The sequence below is a fragment of the Myotis myotis genome, unplaced genomic scaffold (genome assembly GCF_014108235.1).
Source record: "Myotis myotis isolate mMyoMyo1 unplaced genomic scaffold, mMyoMyo1.p scaffold_m19_p_9, whole genome shotgun sequence".
Classification (NCBI taxonomy): Eukaryota; Metazoa; Chordata; class Mammalia; order Chiroptera; family Vespertilionidae; genus Myotis; species Myotis myotis.
The window spans coordinates 74,731,589-74,748,683 of NW_023416401.1; the positions used below are offsets into that span (position 1 = coordinate 74,731,589).

The 17,095-nt window shown below is 40.7% G+C and overlaps 1 protein-coding gene across 3 annotated transcripts in view; it reads right to left on the reverse strand.

The window, feature by feature from the left end:
- Positions 1–17,095, reverse strand: part of KIF16B (kinesin family member 16B) — a 278,501-nt gene that overhangs the window by 48,908 nt on the left and 212,498 nt on the right. For all 3 annotated transcript variants that reach the window (XM_036321857.1, XM_036321856.1, XM_036321854.1), the window contains one exon: positions 3,428–3,517. In XM_036321857.1, coding sequence (XP_036177750.1) covers positions 3,428–3,517 — 90 coding nt within the window. The remainder of the gene's footprint in view (positions 1–3,427; positions 3,518–17,095) is intronic.

The following is a 17,095-nucleotide window of genomic DNA, read 5'->3' on the forward strand; positions in this document are numbered from 1 at the left end:
TTCCTCTTTTCTGGTGCTGCTTTGGGGAAATTACTTGGAAAATAAAGAAGATGAGAAATGGTTCTATCAGCACGATCTGAAAGTCTCATATACCAATTAAATAACCTCTTGCCTAATCGTTTCCTTCAGTCTCACTGGTATTTACTGGGCATTCAGACATGCCAGATGGGAGAGAGAAGAGTTGCTCTCACACAGAAATCTTTCATGTTTCACCTGAAGGCTTTGGAAATATTTTCCCCTCAGCTCTGCAGGAGGAAGCCCTCTGGAGATGGGCTGATGGAGGCTGATTCTATTTGAAATTCGGGGTCTCTAATGTCACCATAACTAAGTTATGATACAGATAGGCAAGATGGCCTGTCCCACTAACTTATGCTCTCACTACACAGAGCCATGAAAAGTTCCCTTAGCATTTATTTTGTTTGAACATTTTAATACATAAAATATCCCAATTTCATGGTTCATCCTTTTGACTGTAGGCAGACCAACACAACAAACCTGCTTCAGAATCACTCTCAGCCAAGATTACAAAAGGGTCCTCAGTAATGGACTCCAGTGCTTATCTGCGTTCACTGGGAGACGTGTCCCAGAGAGGGAAGGAGCCTATTAGGCTCTCGCTCTCGAGGGAGGACTCCTTGTTGAAAGTACTAAAACAAAGTCCTCTAAAAATCACAGAGGTTGGCATCTCTGAACCTCTCAAGAACCCTCTGATATCCCAGCCCTGTGTCCTCCTACTTTATTAAATACATCACAGGCTACTAGGCACTCGCTCAAAAGGGGAGGAAGGAGGAGGGAACACTAGGTCTTCACTATGCATTCCAGTGGTTGAAGGGAATGTGGTTTGAAAGTGTTTATTTTCAGCTCCTTGAAGAGCTATGTTTTTGGCTTGATGGACTCTATGATGTGGACTTCATAGACACTAAACATGAATAGTAACTCTGCCTCTTCCATCGAGAGAAGAGGTCACTTAGGGAGGCTTTGTACCTGAGCACATACCTTTATTGATATTTAAAAGCATTACACTGATTTTAACAGAGTAAAACAATGACATAGTTTCTATACAGATAAAGAGCGCTGTGGAAACAATTTGCTTGAGAAAATTTCAGACATGCTCTCTAGCAGATGCTGTGTACTACTTCATAGTGCTTTCAATAACATACTTTATCTGAGTCTCTCAAAATGTTTACAAACTACCTGTGGTACTGTCATTTTATAGATGTGGAATTTGAAAATGCAGGGTTTAACATGATTAAGATTCTATACAAAGTCAATGAAGGGGAACAGAGAAAAAAAAGACATAGGGCTGATTATTTTGCACAATACATGTCAGTCTACCAAAAAGACAAATTAATTCAAAACTAAAGGTAAACCTATTTAGAATTCAGAAGAAACTGCTAAAAATAAGGGCAATCATAATTGATGAATACCTAATAACCAGATTACTCATTTTAATTGTCAATAAATGCTTAGCTAGTAAGACTATGCATGTGAAGTTAGGCTATACAGAAGAGAAATCAACTTTACAGAAAAAATATATAGCTGATAATCAACTTGATATATAAGCTTCACCTTGAAAATGTTAAATGGTCATTGTTATTGTCTCACTGAAATAAGATTTACCTAGATCTAGAGTTAGATGCTACTGCAGTTTTAGATATTTCCCCCTCATTTTTATTTTTATATTATTGTTTGTTTAGGAATAAAAAATAGAATCAAACTTCCTGGGATTCTACACTAGCTTCTGCTCACCAGTTGTGTGACACAAGACAAGTCTGTTCCCATATGAATTTAAGATATATGAGAAGGCATTTTTGTTCTTGTCCACTTCTGTATTACTAGAATCTAAAAAATATGCCCCATAGAATGGCACTGAAAACTGATATGAAATACATTACTAATTAATAACATATGTATAGTGTGTGTGGTGTGTGTGTGTGTGTGTGTGTGTGTGTGTGTGTGTGTGTGTAATTTATCCCTGGTAAACTTTTTGGTTTTTTGTTTCAAGCAAATTATTTTTCCCATTGATTTGGGAACTTTGAATGTTGATATGACTATTTATACACTGTTAAAGTACTTAGGTCGTAGCTTATAACCAGTTAAGGAACTGCAAAACTCACTTGAAAAACAAGTTGCTCTGTACATTCAATATGTACACAATACTCTCACTTTTTATTGTCCATATAAACTTTGGACATGAAGAGAAAATTGCAGAACAAACTTAACAACTTGACTTTGAAGCAGTTACTTCTGGAACTAAAGCCTCTTGGAAACACAACCATAATTCATAGCTGAAGCTTCTTCAATTTTATTTATTTAAGTGTAAATTAAATTTTAAAAATATTTTTTATTGACTTTAGAGCGAGGAATAGAGAGAGAGAAACATTGATGAGAGAGAAACATCAATCGACTCCTGCACGCCCCCTTTCGGGGATCGAACTTGAAACCTGAGCATGTGCCCTGACTGGGAATCCAACCAGTAACCTCTTGGTGCACGGGAAGACACTCAACCAACTGAGCCACACCGGCTGGGCACGTCTTCAATTTTAAATAGAATACTATTTTGAAAGCTCAGCAACAGAATTCAGATATGGCTTAAACTTACCGGGACTCAATATTTTCTACACATCAAGGAATCACTTTACTTACAAAAAGTAATTCTCTTTATACTGTGTATCAGATAAGAAAGAGTGGAAGGCATGAAAAAGTTAAGGAAATACTTAGGGAAAACAGCCTAATTAGGCAGTATCTATTGATTGATTTGCAGTCAGTTTAACCCCAAATTACCAAAGAGCTGTGCTTATAAGGTTTTCTTTAGTTGAAGGGAAATAATAATAATACATTCATTTAGAGGATATGCATTAATTTTAAGAATTTTTTTTTTTGTTTAAAAGTATTTTAAAAACTAATCTTTGTCAAAAAAAATCACTAATGTATCACACTGAATATCTGGTCTAATGCATGCCACATTTACCATTTATCTCCCTTCCATGTCTGATGGCAAATTAACTGTTATGACTTTACTTCTCATTAAGAAGTCTAAACATTAACATAGTCTTTTTTAAGAGAAAAAAAGGGTAAATCTATACCAAGGAATTTATTACTATTTCATTTTAATAGATGTCACTCACAGTTGAGAAGTTGTAAACTGATAAATATTTATTTTAAATTTATGAAAAAAATCATTTACTGTCACTTTACTATCACTTTCAAAATCTTATATTCAGAAAATGTTTAAACTGTGTAAAACAGAAATGAAACAAAGGAGAAAAATTAAAAAGATATATTTGACAGATGAGTAATTGAAATAAAACCTGATGACACTTATGAGCTAATGTCTAAAGGTCTAAAGGCGGGGCGTTGACAATGCAATCAACTCATCCACTCTATAAAACCAATGTTCTTAATTGGAGACAGTTATTTCACACCTTACCTCTGCATACTTTAACTTCAATGTTTTATGCATTTCTCGGAAACGACTATAACGTCTGAATACAGTCCATGTCTCGTCGAGGACAGTAATCTGTTAACCACAAAAATAAAAATAAATCAGCATTAATTAGAGGGAAAAGTCACTAAAAACTGTTTCAAATAATTTAAAAATTAACAAAAAGTTATTAGAATGTCAAATTTCTCCAGAATTGAAAACATTAATCTAGCTGCATAAATAAGACATAAATAATATCTGCTCTCTACTTAAGCATGCATCTCCAGTTCCCAAATCTGGTTATAAGCAGCATGTGACTATGTAAAGTGAGGGACAGTTAACTTATGAAAAATATCCCCTAACCCTCTCCTTGGGTTGCAGAAAGGAAACCCCATAGGTGACCTTTCTGTCCCAGTGATGAGCCCATACAAAATGTTGCTGCCACAAAGGTCACCAGCCACCAGAGTGGACAGCAGCGGGGAAAGTGAGAGAAGAAAACACAGAGAAAAAAGGAAGAGGAGGAAGAAGGAGAAAGAAAATGCGTACAAAGAGGAGAAAAAAATCTTTCTGCCCCTCAATGATTGTTAATATAAAAACACAATGAATATATTTTGCTTTATCTCAGATTTCTCTGTCTGGCCTTTATCCCACAGTCTCTGTTGATGAGCTGAGTAGGTGGAACTCTGGTGCACATCAGCCCACATCCTGAGGTCACGGTGACAAGCAGCAGCTGGTAGGCACAGCCAGCCTTGGGAATCACACAGCCTAAAGCACAGGCTGATGAGTCTCAAATTCCTGTCTCAGTTCCCACCTTTCTTCTGAGCTGCAGACCCAGTACCCAACCTGGAGACATCTTTCTTTAGATGTCACACTGGACCCTCAAATTCAAAGTGTCTAAAATAAAACCTGACAGTCTTGCTGGAGAATATCTAGAACATTCCATCTCAGTGCATTTCACTACCTACCAGCAAGCTATGCCAGACAGACCCTGAAGCCATCCCCATCCCCTCCTGCCCACATGCATGCCCACAGTAGAACAAGCAGCCATCCTTCACCATCTCTGCCATCTCAGTATATAACTGATATTACTTACATATATAAATGCCTCCCTATCCTACAAGATTTTAAGCCTTTAAAGTGAATGAACCTTTGATACTAATTAAGGTGGAGGTGAGAGGACTCTTGCTGTAGAGATAAACATTTACTGAGCAACAATTATGTGCTGGGCACTATACTACATGTCAGTAGTTTGCTGAGAGATAGCCAAGATGATTTTGATTTTCACATCAGGTAAAGGTTCCTGGTTTGGCCCAGGTCAGTCAAAAGGGAGCACAAGGCCTGCTGCAATCATTCTAGGAGGTTCACCTGAATCAGATTATTTGAATTAATGGCATAATAGTATGATTTTTGAAAACTGCACTGAGAATATGGTACATTTTCAATATTATTTGTAACACAAGTCTACAGATAGATTTCCAACATTTTCACTCATGAGATTTTCACCTGAGTTCAGCTTAAATACAAGGATGACAAAGGGTCATACTTCCTACTTTATATAGAGAGCATTTCAATCCCCCCTAGTCTATCAACATGTAAATTTATGAAGACAATGATGATGAAGAATGAAGATCATCAGATCAGTGGTCATGGCAGAAATGGGAGGAGGGAAGACAAGACAATCACAGGTGTCATCTCTCCACAGGACATGTTCAAAGCTCTTATCCATAACGGAGACACCTTCACACCTAGAGCTGCAGAAATAGCGCATATGAGGTTTGGGAACACTATACATAAAGGGAAACTATGAATTAAAGTCCTATTTTGCTCCAAATTAAAACTGGGCATAGGATGAGGGTTGATGCAGAGAGCAGAGACAGAAGATCAGTATGACAAATAAATCAGATCAAAGCACTTAATTATTTTCTTCGATGTTGAGACTGTAGGGCATCATTACTACATATCACTGCGGAGCAAATTCATTACTTCTCTCTCGCTGAATGGTTCTGCTGATACAAACCCATTTTTTCTGGGCCATAAAATGATCAAATACAACTTAAATACCATAAACATAGCTACAAGATGAACTGCATTTACTTATAAACAATTCTAAATTAAGTGCTGGCCACAAATTTATGTTACATACACATTTTACTGGTTTAAGGATTGTCAATTTTAAGATGTCCTCATTATATATTTGCAGTGTATATCTATCTGTGTATGTAAGGAGGAAATAAAAGTTTTTATACAAAGAACTTGTATAAAACAGTTACTTACAGGTTTCCTTAAACAATATTTATTAAAAAAATTTTTTTAATCCTCACTAGAGGATATGTTTTTTTAAATTGATTTTTTAGAGAGAGAAGGAAAGAGAAACTGATCGGTTGCCTCCCGTACACGCCCAGACTGGGGATCGAACCCACATCCTAGGTATGTGACCTGACCAGGTATCAAACCTGCAACCTCTCGGTGTATGGGATGATGCTCCAACCAACTGAGCCACCCGATCAGGGCAACAACATTTAAATGGGCTAAATTTCCTTGTATTTAGCAAGTCTGGAGGAAGTAGTCTAATATCAACCTAGTATATACTAAACAAAATTTTTTCAGAGTTTTGCAAAATATAATATTATGAAGCAACAGAACTATGAACATGTTTGAGAATTTATGAAATATTTTCCAAATGTTTAAATCTATTTAGTAGCATTCATTAATGCACTATACTTACTTAAAATTTCTTCAGACAACTGTTGCAAACAGAACTACACCAGAAGTAGTAAAAGAAGCCAACATTCCACTAATCACAACGATCCCATAGATACCACAGACTGCCATTCAATTACTCCTGGTCAACCTCACCAAATCTTTCTGCGGACAGACAACACTGGTGATTTCGGACACACACACACTACAGGTGCCAAATATTTGTTCAATGATAAATAAATGAATAATGGAGACAATGGGGCCTAAAGTCTCTTTTCAATAAATACTTTTCTACTTCATTTTCCAATTTGTTTTCTATCCTGAAATGTGGTCAGTAGAGTGACTTGCATTTTAGTCCTTTCCTGACTTACCAGTAACTGTTTAAAGTTTTTAAAATGTAGGCATTAGGGGAGAGGGTAAAGCATTGTAAAACAAAGAAAGAAAAAATGTCATTTACCCAATTTCTTTCCTGTTGATGGAGAAGAAATGCTGTGTTAAACGCTATGGGGATAAATTGAATGCAGGTTGTGAGACTCCTGAAAAACATAGGCAGAAACAAAAGGTGGCCTCTAAATTGCCTTCAGTGGGCGATCCCCTATTAAGAGCCTTTTGTTTCTAAGTGTCATGGTCCTTAATTGCTTTTTAAAAATTAATTAATTTTAAATAATAGTTGAATTACAATATATTAGTTTCATAGTGATTTGACATTGATATACCTTATGAAGTGATCACCATGATGAGTCTAATAACCATCTGACACTGCGCAAAGATATTCCAATACTATTGACTATATTCCCTATGCTGTGCATTATATCCCTGTGATTTATTTTATAACTGGAAGTCTGTACCTCTTAATACCCTTAATCTTTTTTGGCCATCTCCCCATCCCCTGCCCCTCTGCCAACCATCAGTCTGATATCTGTATCTATGAGTTTATTTATTTATTTTTTTGCTCATTTGTTTTCTCTCTTAGATCCCACATATAAGTAAAATTGTATATATTTGTCTTTCTCTGTTTGACTTATTTCACTTAGCATAATATCCTTTAGGTTATTCCTGTTGTCACAAATAGCCAGATTTCATTCTTTTTAGGGATGAGTCATAGTCCACTGAATATATGTACCACACCTTTATCCATTCACCTATCAATGCACACCAAGGTTGCTTCCAAATCTTGGCTATTGTAAATAATGCTGCAGTAAACAAAGAGTACAAATTTTTTTTTTTGGCATTAGTATTTTCATTTTTAAAAAATAAATACTGAGTGTCAAGGTCCTTTTGGTATACAAGCTTGATGATAAAAGCCAAGGACATAAGCTGGAGCTAAATCCCTCCACTTAGCAAGAGGCACCACTTGGAGCTCCCAAAAGATATCTAGAAAGGAGGAGAGGGAGAACATCATTGCCTAATGGGATATTTTCATTATTTGCTATGAGATGTGCAATGTATCTCCTTCTCTAGAGGAACTAGAGAAAGTTCAAGAAAGTTTACATACCTTTCTTTTGAGGAAATCCAAAGGAGTGCTGAGGACTGTAGCCAAGTAGTCACAGAGGACTAGAGACCATGTCAGTGACCACCCAGGGGTACTATTCTCTCACTCAAGGGAACAGCTGCCACTGAATCACACCCAAAAGCTGCATAAGGAGTTCCTGAACCAAGCAGACATCCCCACACCATTGCAGTGGGCTCCACAGACCAAAGCTCCACTAACTCCACAAATTTCATCTCAGGGGCACCTGAGGGAAGTGGGGTGCCCACAGGAGGAGCATGGTCTTACAGCCAGGAGCTGTAAGGAGCAGGGAGTCTAAGCTCCAATGCCAGATCTGCCCCTGCCTGTTAGCATCATGGAGAGGAGATGTATGGAGTTTGAAAAATGAAGATTCCTGAAAACAGGAGACCCACGTAGATGGAAGATTATTCAGCTTTATTATCCAGGAAACCTTCCAGACATCCATTTGAGCAGATGTATCATCAACAAGCACAGAGAGAGCCTTTGGCCTTGGGCTTCTGAACCTGGTCTAAAGCTGGTGTGTCATAAAGAAAGGAGCCTCGCAGTTGATACCGAACCCCAAACTAGGAAGTGATGCAAAATCAAACAGGGCTTTCTGGCTGACCAAAAGCTCAGCCTTCGACAAGAAGAATAACGGCTGCTTTATGCTTCAATTTCAGCACCTTCAAAACAGGGATGCCATTTATGTGAGTATATTAACTTTATTTTGTAGTCTGAAGGTAAATCTGAAAGAATGCACAAAGACCCTAAGATTCTGATACAATGGATGCCTTTCAAATCCAAGATCATTACTAATAAGTACTTCTCTCTTCCCGTAACACCTCTGTGAAGCAGGTGAAGAATAAGGGGAATTATTCTACTTTGAAACTGTGGGAAGTTATGAGAATGACAGCCTGGGCAATTTTCCTTCAAATTATCCAAATCTTCAGAGGCAATGCACAGAATGCACTCTCTACCAGTCACCAATGGAGAATGAAATAATATAAAGCTCTGGATGGAGACAGACGTGGATCCTGACTCAGCCCAGACACGAATAAGCTGTGTGGCTTTGGCTAAATTAAGCAACTCCTCCAGGCCTCATTTTTTTCATCTGTAAAATAGACTCACGATACCTAACCCGCAGATGAACTAAAAAAAATGTGAAGCAACCAGCAGAGTGTTTGGGTACTCAATAAATGGCAACTCTTAGCACTGTGGCCATGCTCCTAAAGAAAGGTTTTCTATGATGCACTAGTAAAAGGCAAGGGTATCCATGGGTAGCAATTGCAAGAAAGGGAGTTTAACCCATTTTATGATTTATTTCGAGAGAAGTTTATTCTAGGAAGAGATGTAAAACTCCACAAATTCTGAAATTAGAAAAAATATTAATATATCTTTGTAGAAGAAAAAAAAATGAAGTGGAAATTCAAGGCATGGCCACAAGGTAATGACTGCTTTTCTTCTGTGCCTGTGACTCAATCTCTTTTCTTCTTCATCATTTCTCATACATGCAGCAATTACTTTGTGAAGGTAAACACACTGCCCAAGAAAAAGTAATAGAAAAGATTTGTTGCTTTGTGTGAACACAGGGAAAATAAATGTGTGTTTTTTTCTTAATTTTTTTCAGTGAAAGACAAAGTTCTCAAAGAGATGGGAGGGGTGCTTAAAATAAACAAGGATAAAATACGGTTCTTCAAACCCCAATGTTATTTCTTTCACTTGTTATTTATGTTTAAAAATAATACACAAGCTGAATATTTGAATCTAAATGGACCACACCATATGCAACACTTCATTTATCTCAGCTACGCTAAAACACAGCGGGGAGATGATCTATCAAGTTACTAACAAGCAGACGTTCAGATGCCAACTCACAAATCCTTCTGAACATTTGTATTACATCAAGTTGGGAGTATTTCTAAAAGATGTATTAGTGCACAGTTTATCTAATAGACTGGAATGGCTCTCATTGCTGTTCTGCCAAATAAAGAGAAATTTCTCTGGCTGTAGATGTGATTGCTTTAACTCCCTAACTGCAAATTTTCTGGGCATTTCCTCCTCATGCTTCCTGACAGGCCTCTCCACCATCAGAAGCTCCAGGCTGACCCAAGGCTTAGCAGTTGCCCCAATTTAGAGGGTACCCATGACTCAGCCAGAATTGAAAATAAGAAGTTAAAACACACACAAAGATAACAGCAAATTTGGGGAACAGGCAAGGATTTGGAAACAGCCACCATACCTAAGACAAAACTAAAAGATGGCCTCAACTTCTAAAAAGTGAAGTAATCAGAGACATCTAGAAGGTGCATTAAAATAAGTAAGTAAGGAAACCAGTATGGCGTAGAAGACTTAGATCTCACACAGACATTCGGTACCTGGATGTGCTTACTAGCAGTGTGGCCTTTGGCAAGTCACTCATAATTTCCTAATTCATTAAATGCAAGTAAAACCCCCATTGTGCTACAATTTTCCTCATTTGTGGAAATGTCTGGCAAAGTGCCTGAAAGGATGAGGAAGGTGTTTGATAGATGTCCGTGTCCTCCCTTGAAAAGATGTTGCAAACTCAGATGCCTACAGGGATCAGTCAGGAAGGAAACTCTAGGAGGCCCTGCGACTGTAAGATATCAGGGAGCAGAGCAGGCACCTGCATATTATTTGAGCTCATTCAATCCTGCCATGCTACAGAGGATGGATGAAGCTCAGAAGAAGGGCTAAACACAGCCAGTAAGTAAGCTGGAAGCTTATGCATTACAGGCAAATCTCACAGAATATGTAAGAACAGATAACCAGTAAGCAAGCAGCTTGTGAGACTCAACAGAATTTGTAAGATGTGCTAAACATAGCCCAATAACCTATATGACATGCCAAGCATAGAAGAAATAAATATGACAGAAACAACAGGAATGCTACTTAGATACAGGAAGTGTTGAGTCACGGTCATGCCTGCATTGGGCCGACATTATGTCAACTCTGAATTGACGATTCTTGGTGACAACCAGCCTGGTCCCACGTGTGCTCTACCCAAGAAATGCACCTGAGAACTAGACCTATTCAGCAGGCCATCGGCAGCCATGCGCCCACAGAGCAAGCGTGCGTTGCCCTGGGTACCCTGTGTCTGCCAAGGCTTCTTGCTCAAAACTCTGTCCTGGTAAGAACAGTGGGAAAGACCCTGGTGGCAGAGAGAGGACGGGTGAACACGGTGTGTCCCTGGGTCAAGTAGTGTGCTCTGCCCACCTGCCCCTCCTTCCCAGGCTTCTCTGTGGGCATTTAAACTGACTTAATAAACTGCGTGATCAGGGACTTCATTAGGTCAGTGAGCCCCTGAGTACAGTGCTCAGGGCCTCTGTGTGAACCTAGAGGCTACCCCTCTAATAGGTGACCCCTCTGGGACAGGGGCTCTGGGGTGTGTGGCAAAGCGGAAGCACAAGCCTGACTCGAAGAGGCCCCTGCGCTCGGGTCAGTGCTGCCCTGTGGGATTGGCGGCCCGGGGTCCCTGTGTTGTCTGACATTTTATAGAAACTTGGCAAGTCTGGATTTCCATGTCTGATTTCTCAAGTTTTAAATGTTGACAACTCACTCAAAACTTTAAACACCTGTTCAGGCCAAATAATAAACATCACCCACCGCCGGTTTGCTCCCACAGCCTTAAGTTAAGAAGTGCCACCAGACCTGGTACCGGAGTCCCAATCACGTGGTCCTTCAGTTATAAAAGCAAGATACGAAAATGTCAAGTTTTGTAACTCACAGCTTCTCACCTTCAGGGGCCCCTCTGTTCGGGGGCCCAGCAGACATGAGAGTGCTCAGCACCTCCCAGTTCCAGGGCTGCAATGACTGGAATTAGCAGAGAGGGCTCACCACATGTCTAGCCCACATGACTGGAAAGGGAACAGCCCCACTGCCTTGGGTTCTTGGGAATTATTTGTGGGTTGCCTGCTGGAAACTCCCTTCAGATCATACTTTCATGCTGTCACTCATTATCCTTGTTCTCTCTGCTTCTCCCTTTCTGTTCAGGCCACTGACCAGGACGTACAGCCAAACAAGGTGGCATTTGGGGCAAGAGGAGGAGACTGCTGCCTTGAACAAGAATCAGATGGTTAAAAATAGGACAGGTTGGGTCTGGATGTTGTTTATCTGAGGTAAAGGGCAGCCCTGATCAGCAGATGGACCAAAGTGATTCCAGGCAAAAGGGCTGACTGCCTGCAGCCCCGCAAGGACAGGAGAGCCCTGCCGGACCTGAACAGCAGGGGGAGTGTGACAGGGGCCAGGCTCCTGAAGGAGAGGGTGCTATGCCATGCACTCCCAGGAGCAAGGGCTGGAGTGTGCCCAGAGGTGGACCCAGAGGTGGACAGTGGGCAGGTGGACACCTGCAGACAGCCCAGAACATAACTTAACTACACTTCGGGTGCTGGCGACTGCCAGAGCCAGGACGTGTGCACACATGCTGAGTGTGTGTGTGTGCGTGTGTGTGTGAGTGTGCACACGTGTGTATGTATGCGTATGTACATGTGCACAGGTATATTGGAGGGCAGAGTGGAGAAGGTGGGAGGGAGGCAGGGAGGTGGGAGGCATCAGATGTCTTGGACTCAAACACAGTCAAGACACGGGATTTGCCCACACCCTCACCGGATGGCTAGAGAGCCAGCCGCATCCTGCAGAAGGCAAGGAGTGAGATGACTAACCTTTGACTGAACCATCTGCAGACAGAACATGAGGAGCCCATAGCGGGAAGGGGGCTGGGCTGGGGGGATGTTTACAAAGGACACATGGTCACCACATCCCGAAGCTCTAAGCAGGCTGTGTCCAGTGAGAACGCCTGTGGCAGGGCTGTGGGTCGTGGGACTGAGCAACCTCCCTGGGCGACCACTTCCAGTGAGGCCCTGGGCGAGGACTGGGCACCCGATGCTGCAGACTGACAGGCCCATGGAGTGCACATCTACAGGGAAGGTGAGCAATAAACACAACAAGCGTGACTGAGGGCTGTGACCCCTGCTGCAAAAGCAGTAAACCAGGCGATGGGAGGAGGGGGCGGGGGGACAGTAGATGTCACTGCTCTAGGGAAGGAACCCGAAGACAATCTTTCAGTTTTCACAGGATAAAAACTCTCAGGAAACAAAATATTTGAAAACACACACCAGTGTTGGCTTGTCTCTTTATATTACCATGTTAATATGTAAATTAAAAGGCAGGACATTTCAAACAATGCTGGAAACATCAGCTTATTTCTATAACAAGGGTGTAACAGCCTTTATCAGCCTTAACTACCAAGTTCCTAGGCCGGTGTTTTGCATCACGCTGAAATGTCACTTAAAAATAAAATTCTACCCATTCTGAAACCCTGGGTAACAGAAAAAGGCAAGAATAATGCGGTGTAATGGATTTCACATATCAGTCACTGAGAAGCACTTGAAGCAGGAGGTAAAATGACTGCTGTAGTCCAGCCAGCGGTGTCACCTGCGGTTTGGTGCCAGCACGTACTGTGCAGGGACATTCTGCGACCAGCGGGACACGCAGTGATATTCAGCACGAATGTGCTCTCAGAGAGCAGCCCAACTGGCACCCCTCAGCTTCTCAGCCTGTCTCTCCCATCGGCGAGCAAGACATCCATCTCTGGAAGTGACTATGGACACAGCCCCAGAGGGATGTGCTATTGGGCTGCACGGGAAGGTGTAACTGCATGGACAGTGGGAGCTGATGTCCTGACCCAGGGCTTCCCGGGCCTGTGTCCTCCAAGGACCAGCAGAATAAAGAGGGGGGTACAACATGGAGATGACCACTTTTGTATTGTCAAAGAAGGACATTAAAACAAACACCAACCTACAGATGGTGATGCACCCACATAAGACGAGGCTATTTAGTGATTAAAAGAAACAAATTACTGTTGCACTCAGCTATACAGATGAGTCTCCAAAACATCACTAAAGTGGAAGGTGCAAAAGAGAAAGTGCTGCCCGGTCCACTCACAAGGCAGGTGTGGACAGACACAACTCCTCTGACCCACAGAGAGCAAATGAGCGCTCGCCTGTGGCAGGGCGGAGGCGCTGGCTAGAAACTTCTGGAATGACTGAAAAGTTCTAAATCTTAATTGGTTACATGGGTGTATACATACGTCTAAACTCATCAAACTACACTTGAAATGGGTCCGTTTCATGGCAAGTATATTATGGTACAACAGAGTTGACTGAAAAAATGTGAGCAAAAAAACAAAAACCTATATACTTAGCTATTATCACCGTTTTGTTTTTTTTTCGTAAAAGTTGTCTTTCATCCCCAAAGGAAAGAAGCTATGTGAAAGTCTTCTTGAGTTAATATCTTTGATGAAAAGCTATGTTTTCCTCATTTTAAAGCCCAGTGATGGAAACCTCCCCAGGCCCCATCAGGGGTCAGATGAGCATTGGAGAACCACTTTCTCCCACAAAGGCCACTCCCGGAACCCCACCTTGAGCATCCCTTTCACATTCCAGTCCAAGGCTCACCACCGCTTCATTCCTCAATGAACAGAGTACTGAAGTTACCAGATTGGGGATGAAAATGAAAATGGCCAGGAAGAAGGAATTATTTAAATAACTAATAAATTCTATCTAAATAAGGGTGGGCAGGAAAAGGTAGGAGGCTGAGGAACCGGAGGGTTTAGGAAGAGTTGAAAGGTGAATTCCAGGGCAGCCACACGTCCATGTGCCATCTCTTCCCAGGCTCCCTGGGGCCTGCCATCTAAGCTAGATGGACTGGCAGCAAACACCAGCAAGCTGCATAGTCAATTGGGTGTCAAGACCCTGCTCTGCTGATCACAGAGGGCACCATGCCCTGCTAAGTGCCTTCAGGACCTCAGAAGACTGTTAAGAGCATCATGGGGGGCGGAGAAAAAATAAAATTATACATCTTTTTAAGGAGAAGCAGAAAATATTTTTCTAAAATATAGAATGTAATAGCATATCTATATACATTACCAGAAGATTTTCTTTGTAAGAAGATCTAAAACTAAATAGAACAGACTCTTTTCCAATTAATAATTTTTACCTCAGACTTCTTAAAGCTACTGGCTCACCAAGAGAAGAACTAGGGGTAGCAAGCTCTTCCCTAAGTGTGACTACTTGTTCTAGAAAAACTGCCTCTGAATGTAATAGTCAAATGATGGATGGAGAAGGTCGCATACTCAATGTTAAAAGTGGAAATATTGAGGGAGAATAATAAAAAAGAAACCTGGAAAATACAAAATCCTTATAAAGACACAATTGAACACTGGGAGTCATTAAGAGGACTCCAAGGGCATAATCTTTTTAAAATTAATTAATTTATTTCTAATAACAAACTCTTATCCAGCAGTTATTATGTGGCAGGCACTACTCTAAGCACTTTCCATACCTAAACTCATGCACTCTGCATACCCAGTGGGTGGTTTCATCATCACCTTTGCACATGAGGTTGCCTGACTTGCTGAGGGTACCAGAGGAGACGGGACAGGATGGCAGTGCACCCAGCCCCATTCCAGCAGCTAGTCCTTTGCTGGAGCTCGGCCATTTCTGTTCATTTTGTTAAGGGAGAGACAGCATATTCATGCTATGCTTGCTTCTAGTTCTGGGCCCTGACACTTCTGTGACTGGGTAACCCCCAGAGAATGTGAGGCCCTCTGCTCCCCTGTGAACACATCAGGCAGCCCTGTTCACATGGGGAGCTAGGAATTCTCCAGGAAATGCTCCCATGCCATTCCTGGTGCTAATGACGATAGCATTGGGATAAGCATAAAGAGGAAGCAGAACAGTGACATGCTTTCAGAACTTGACTCTGTTAAGTTCAAAGAAAGCAAAACTCTTTGGATTTGGACTTCATATTTCGAAGTGAAAGCCTAAATTCTAAAAGGCATCCTGTGATTTTTTGTACCTTCTCTAAGTTGCCTTTACAGTAGCATCTTCATAATTTTGGCCAGATTTGCATATGCGGAGTATTATTTGCATGAAGTTTTTATTTAAATCAACTTAGTTTTTCTTTTTTAGATATAATTGACAATATAATGTATTATTTCAGGTATACAACATAGTGATTAAATATGTACATATATATTGCGAATGATCACCAAACAAATATAGTTAACATCTGTTATCATACATAGTTACACAAAATTTTCACTCTCTTAGCAACTTTAAAATATGGAATACAGTATTATTAACTATAATCACTATGGAATACAGTCTTATTAACTATATTCATTTTATAACTGCAGCCTTTGGGCTCCACCCATTTCTCTTCTGCCCGCCTCCAGCCCCCCAGTCCTCTGGTAGTCACCAGTCTGTTCTCTGTATCTATGAGATTGGGCTTTTGTTTGTTTTTCAGATTCCACCTATAAATTAGATCATACTAAGTCAACCCAGTTTTAAAATGATTAAGTATCCATATCTTAAACTTTATGCATGAAATTGGTTTAATAGTTGTATTTTATTAAAACATTTATCTATTAAAATAAAATAAATCTAGGCCCATTAAAATCATTGCATGCCTTCCACAGCTGTTGAGTTCTTTTTTGAAGAATTCAAAAATCTGAGCTGGTGTCCTCTACTTAAAAATAGGGATATAATACAAACACAGCTTCAGAAATTATGTCTATGTATGTATAGACCAGTACATGTATGCACAATAGGAGTTCTACTCACACATACACACACAACACACGCATATACACACACAATTTCAAATGGCTGAAAAGGAACTGAGCAGCAATGAGGCGTTAAATCAGGGACAGGGGAGATTACTGGATCAAGGACACCATATAGCAGCAATTATTTGCACTGTTTCTCCAGGGAGACTGAAAGAACATGCACACCTAAAGGGAGGAATCACCTGGGGCCCAGGGGTTCTGGAGGTTCATCTCAGCAGGGAAGCGAGGAGGGCCGGCTTCAGACTCCCTCCCCAGCCTCCCCCAGTAGCAGCTCCACCAAGGGCTTAGCTAAGAAGAAATTTGGAAATTCAAGGTACTATCCATTGTCCTCACTTCACCTCTGAGGAAACAGGCTCAGGGAAGATAAAACACTTAGGGTCATTCAGTTAACTTCAGTAGAACAAGAGCCTAAAAGTCAGCATCCAGATTCCTAGCCTGGTGTTTATCTGACCGAGACCCCCTCTGAGAACACCTTTGTGCAGCCACAGACTGGTGACTTTGGTGAATGTCATTACATCAGTACCCTCCTCTACCCTTGAAAATGAAGATGCGTGATTAGTCATTAATTCCTTGAGGAGGGGATGGTGGCCAACAATATTTAATGAAATGCCTGTTATGAGTCAATAGAAATAAATTAGGAATAAGATGAAGTCATTATTTTGGAAAGTACGATGTAAGGAAAGAGACACATCTCTTCCTGAAAAATAGTATAAATTGAATAATACCTAAGACAGATTAGGAAACCTTCCGTTAGTAATAATAAAAACAATAATAAAAGCAGCAATAGAAATAATAGCAATAGCTATAACTGTTTATCTCATTCCAGACACTATACTCA